Source organism: Tupaia chinensis, unplaced genomic scaffold (assembly GCF_000334495.1).
Source record: "Tupaia chinensis unplaced genomic scaffold, TupChi_1.0 Scaffold000238_1, whole genome shotgun sequence".
Taxonomy (NCBI): domain Eukaryota; kingdom Metazoa; phylum Chordata; class Mammalia; order Scandentia; family Tupaiidae; genus Tupaia; species Tupaia belangeri.
Window position 1 is genome coordinate 6,032,180 of NW_006159716.1, and position 5,034 is coordinate 6,037,213.

The 5,034-nt window shown below is 39.0% G+C and overlaps 1 protein-coding gene across 1 annotated transcript in view; it reads right to left on the reverse strand.

Annotated features, from left to right (window-relative positions):
* DNAH8 (dynein axonemal heavy chain 8) overlaps positions 1 to 5,034 on the reverse strand; it is a 413,702-nt gene that overhangs the window by 241,289 nt on the left and 167,379 nt on the right. The window contains exon 32 of the mRNA XM_027771927.1: positions 1,886 to 1,986. Within this exon, the coding sequence (XP_027627728.1) occupies positions 1,886 to 1,986 (101 nt within the window). The remainder of the gene's footprint in view (positions 1 to 1,885; positions 1,987 to 5,034) is intronic.

Here is a 5,034-nt window from a genome sequence, read left to right on the forward strand (position 1 = left end):
CTGGGTCCGGGACTCGAACCACGGTCGACTACATGGGAATCCAGTGACATAGCCATTACGCTAACTGCTGGTCCCAACTGTCTTGAGTTTTGACCATGCAAGTGCAAGTAAACAACAAAAGTAATGATAAGCTAGAGATACATCTGGAGATGAGTTTGAAATTTGGAATTAGTGTTTACAAGATGGGTATGCTCCAGGCTCATGCACAACAACCAATGGGAAAGTAGTCACATTCAGATGATAGTGTCTTTATTGTGTGTGTGTGTGCATGTGTGTGTGTGTGTGTCATACACACACACACACACACACACATATATATATTATGCACACACACAATAGATTTATATATCTATAGATATATATATCTCATCATCGGAAAAGTCATGATGCATTTTTGTATAGAAAAGTAGACAGATACGTCGTGACTTTTCTGACAACCCAATGTATCTTCTAACCAGTACCTTACAGCATGATGGAGTCAAAGTTTGGGTCTACTCTGTTTAAATTTTTAACATGTTTCTTAGTAAAAGTAGTTTTTACCATTCCTTTATTTTTACTTTTATAAATTATTCATAAAATTAATTTAAAATATCAAAATAGTCTTTTTCAGTTTAGATGGTAAATGGTGATCATTATTTCTTCTGTTACACTGAGTTAACACACTGAATCTCAGACTAAGTGCGCATCAGCATCACCTATGAAGTGTATAAAATACCTGTTTCCTAGGACCTAGTTTCAAAGATTCTAATTCTGGCATGAGTCAGGGATGAAGATGAGACACGTGCAACTTTAATACAAGTGATTAATGGCTTAAGTCTGAAAACTGACTGTTTTAGAAAGAGAACAGAAACATAGTTTATCTTCAGGAAATGTCATGTCTATTATGCCATGAAATTTTCACACTGCAACTTTGAAGGAAGTCAACATAAAGCTCTTTTCTATAGTCAAGACTCTAATAAGCTAATACTACTGTTTAAATGTTGTTTTTGAAGAAAAGTATATTTGAAATTCTATTAAAATATACTTGTTTAAATCCTAGATCTGTTGTTTAAAATCAATTAAGTTCTGTGGCCTTTACACTCAATTACCTGTACGTCCACCCAATGGGGAAGAGCCCTTCAGCATAAATGCAATAAGAAGGGAAGGGAAGTTGAGGAAGGTTACTCTTCTAAAAAAAAAGTATCCCAGGAACCAGAAGTTAGCATAATGGCTATGTCGCTGGACTCCCACATAGTCGACCACGGTTCGCATCCCGGACCTGGTGGCTTAAAAATCATGCCGGGCGCGGGTGAGTGCGTGCCCAAGATCCCGAGAGGAGAATGGAGGAGAAGGGATTGCGGTGTGGCCATCCCCCCTGGGGGGTGATTTCTCGCTTTCTGTCTCTATGTCTGTCTCTGTCTGTCTGGCGAGCGCACGCGCCCTATAGCAAAAACCTCTCAAAAAAAAAAAAAAAGTTATCCCAAACTGCAGTGCTTCTGCACACTCACCGACACTATTCAAAAACAGTAAAAAGAAAATAGAAAGCATAGACTAATCACAGATCACACATGCCCCGTTCTGCAACTTCCTACTCCTCTAGAATATTTCTTTTGTATATGGAGTCTCTTTGTCCAATAGAGCAAGAATAGCAGAAATATTTAGGCGTATTCCAAGCCACATTCTCTTCTCCATGTGAAAAGATTTGGTGGTGATGTGATTCTTTTAATGGGAAGTACAAGGGGACGTCAACAGTCTTATGGAAAAATGGAAGTACAAGTTTATTTTGGTGAAAAATAATTAAAACCTAAGCATAATTTCTTTCATAATATACATTTTTCATGAACTTTTTAAAGACCCATCATATTTAATTATTTGCATGTAATGCGTGTTCATTTCCTGAACTTACCTGGTTTTATGTAAAACCTCATAGTCAGTCACAGGCAATCCAAAAAGTTGTTCGCCAGATGAATAAGTAACAAATTTCCTCCACAGATCATCAAAATTGGCCTATAAAAAAGGTTTTTAAATCGTAATGAAATGTAAGTAACTCAGATCCCATTAAAGCAGGATTTATTCTAATCAAGGTAAAAGCTAGGTTGAGGTTATATAGTAAAGTCTATGAAACAAAGATTCGTAAAGAAAAGATTACTAATACCAAGCTATCAGAGGGAAAGGTGAGCACTTAAGAAAGTTAACTTCAAGATTTTAAAAGCACAATTTTATATAAAATTATTTATTTATGAACTATGTACTCTCTCCAGAAGATCTGTATTTCAAGTGTTCATAAACACACTGAAAGTAAGAAAATTGCAGGTTTTTTTTTTTAAAAGAAAAGCTATAATTCAGGTTTTTTTCTCCAGTTTAGAGTGGCATCGTTCTTTCTTACAAGGCTCAAAAGAATACTAGTATAACACATTCAACCTCATCTTCTTTACATGCACTAAAGAGTCTACAAAACAAAAAATTCAACTTTAATACTATGTGGAACAACTCTAATAATTTAAACTGGCAAGGTAATACAGATGTCTTCTAATTTTCCTTTTAAACTAGAATTTGAGTATCTTATATGAAGGGACTTGAAAAGTTAGTGAAAAACTGAATAAATGTACAAATTAATTTTGTTACAAGAAAATTCGAAATCTATGCACGGCATTTTCCATGAATTTTTTTAAGACCTTGCATACTTGGAATATTAATTTTTTTAATTTTATTTTACTTTCATTATTCTTATTATTTTCTTAAAACATTTGATCACTATACATCATTTGGCTTGCAAAGAGAATTTACGCAACATGAAATATACCTCGGACCAGTCCAGCTGAGGGTACTATACACATTATCATCAATAGGTAATAAACCATTTCTGTGTCCCACAAATGTCTTGCCTGCCTCTCCATTTTTTTTCTCCTTGGCTTCCTTCCCTATATTCTTCCCTTCTTCCACCATCCTTCCACACTGTCTCCAGTATCCATAACTATTTTCACTGCTTTTATGCCCTCCAATCTTTTAGCCTCTGCCATAGAGTGTGGACAGTCGGTATATTTTAAGTGTAAATATACAATGGCTTTCTCTCTCTCTCTCTCTCTCTCTCTCTCTTTCTCTCTCTCTGGGAGAGGTTTTTGCTCCAGGGCTCGTGTGCTCACCAGAAAGACAGAGAGAGACAGACAGAAAGACAGAGAGAGAGAAAGCGAGAAATCACCCCCCAGGGGGGATGGTCACACCGCAATCCCTTCTCCTCCATTCTCCTCTCGGGATCCTGAGCATGCACGCACATGCACCCAGAGTGAGTTTTAAGCCACCGGGTCCAGAACTCGAACTACGGTCGACTACATGGGGGTCTAGCAATGTAGCCATTACGCTAACTGCTGGTCCCTGCAATACCTTTCTTTCATAGCCTGGCTTGCTTCACTCAGAAACAAATCTTCCTTATTTGACCACTTTCTATCAAATGTCAGAGTCTTGGTGTTTTTTATGGCTGACTAGTGGAATACTAAATTTTAAAAATTTTATTATTAGTAGTTTTTAATAATTTCTTATAGGGCACATGTGCTCCACATGAGAAACAGAGAGAGGAAAAGTGAAAAAGCAAACTACCACATCTGGGACATGAACCATGGTCGGTTATGTGTGAGTCCAGCACCTTAACAACCACGCCACCTGCTGGCCCAATGCTAAATGTTTTTAAGTTTTGTTTATTTGTTTGTTTGGGCCATAGGGCACCTATGCTCACCAGAGAGAGAGAGACAGTGAAAAGTAAGGAATCCCCTCCCCCAGGGATGGCCATACCACTGTCCCTTCTCCTCAATTCTCCTCCTGAGATTTTGGGCACGCATTCACATACATACACAGCATGATTTTCAAGCCTCTAGGTCCAGGGCTCAAAACTCAGTTGGCCACATGTGGGAGTCCCACGCCTTAACCACCACATCACCTGCTAGCCCTTGGAATGCTAAATTTTAACAGCATTCAAAGCACCAACATGAACATAAGTAATTCACCTGTGAGAAGATATGTGCACCCTACGTGCAGGGTATATCTAACATCAACAAAGACCCTAGATTCTCAGACCTGGAGAATATCCAGGTCAGACCTCACAACGCTCATACAATTAGAAGATGTAAGTGATACATTAGCATACCTTACAGGAGCCAAGAGGGTGTGAGGACACTGGATGAACTCCATTGCTACTATTAGTTCCTTGAAGGTAAGGACGTATTTTGCTTTTTTTTTTTTTTTTTATCCTGTGGTGCACTGCACTACCCTGCACTCCTTACATTTTCCTAAATGTCAATTCCTTGCTTCTCCCTTCAGTGCTGGGCCTTAGGATAAGCCACAAACTCTACCAGACTTGCTTTTTCTTCTTCTTCCCCTAGTTAACTCTAATCAGTCTTTCAAGAAACAGTTTAGATACCTCCTCTTCCAGGAAGCCTTTTCTGTCTGTGACAGCAGCCCGATCTGGGCCGAGATTCCCTTACACCTATTTCTATAACACAACTTCTCACACCTGGATCACAGGGCTCATTATGGTTTTGTAATTAACCTTTCTAGCTTGCTGTCTACTGGCTGTATTTTAGTAACTTGAAGATGAGAACCTTTTCTTAATCAAAGTTCTATCAACCGAGCCACACAGTAGGCATCTGACATATTTAGTTATTGAGAGTGCAAGTAGAATAGGAGACACAAGAGAACACACACACTGTTCAGCCACTGTTAAGAAACAGGAGGGAGGGAACCAGCAGTTAGCGTAATGGCTATGTCGCTGGACTCCCACGTGGTCGACCGCGGTTCGTGTCCCGGACCCGGTGGCTTAAAACTCACGCCGGGTGTGTGTGCGTGCGTGCTCAAGATCCCGAGAGGAGAATGGAGGAGAAGGGATTGCGGCGTCACCATCCCCCCTGGGGGGTGATTTCTCAGGTGATTTCTCGCTTTCTGTCTCTATGTCTCTCTCTGTCTGGCGAGCGCACGCGCCCTACAGTGAAAATCTCTCCAAAAAAAAATAATAATAAATTAAAAAATAAATAAATAAATAAATAAATAAAAAGAAAAAAAAGAAAC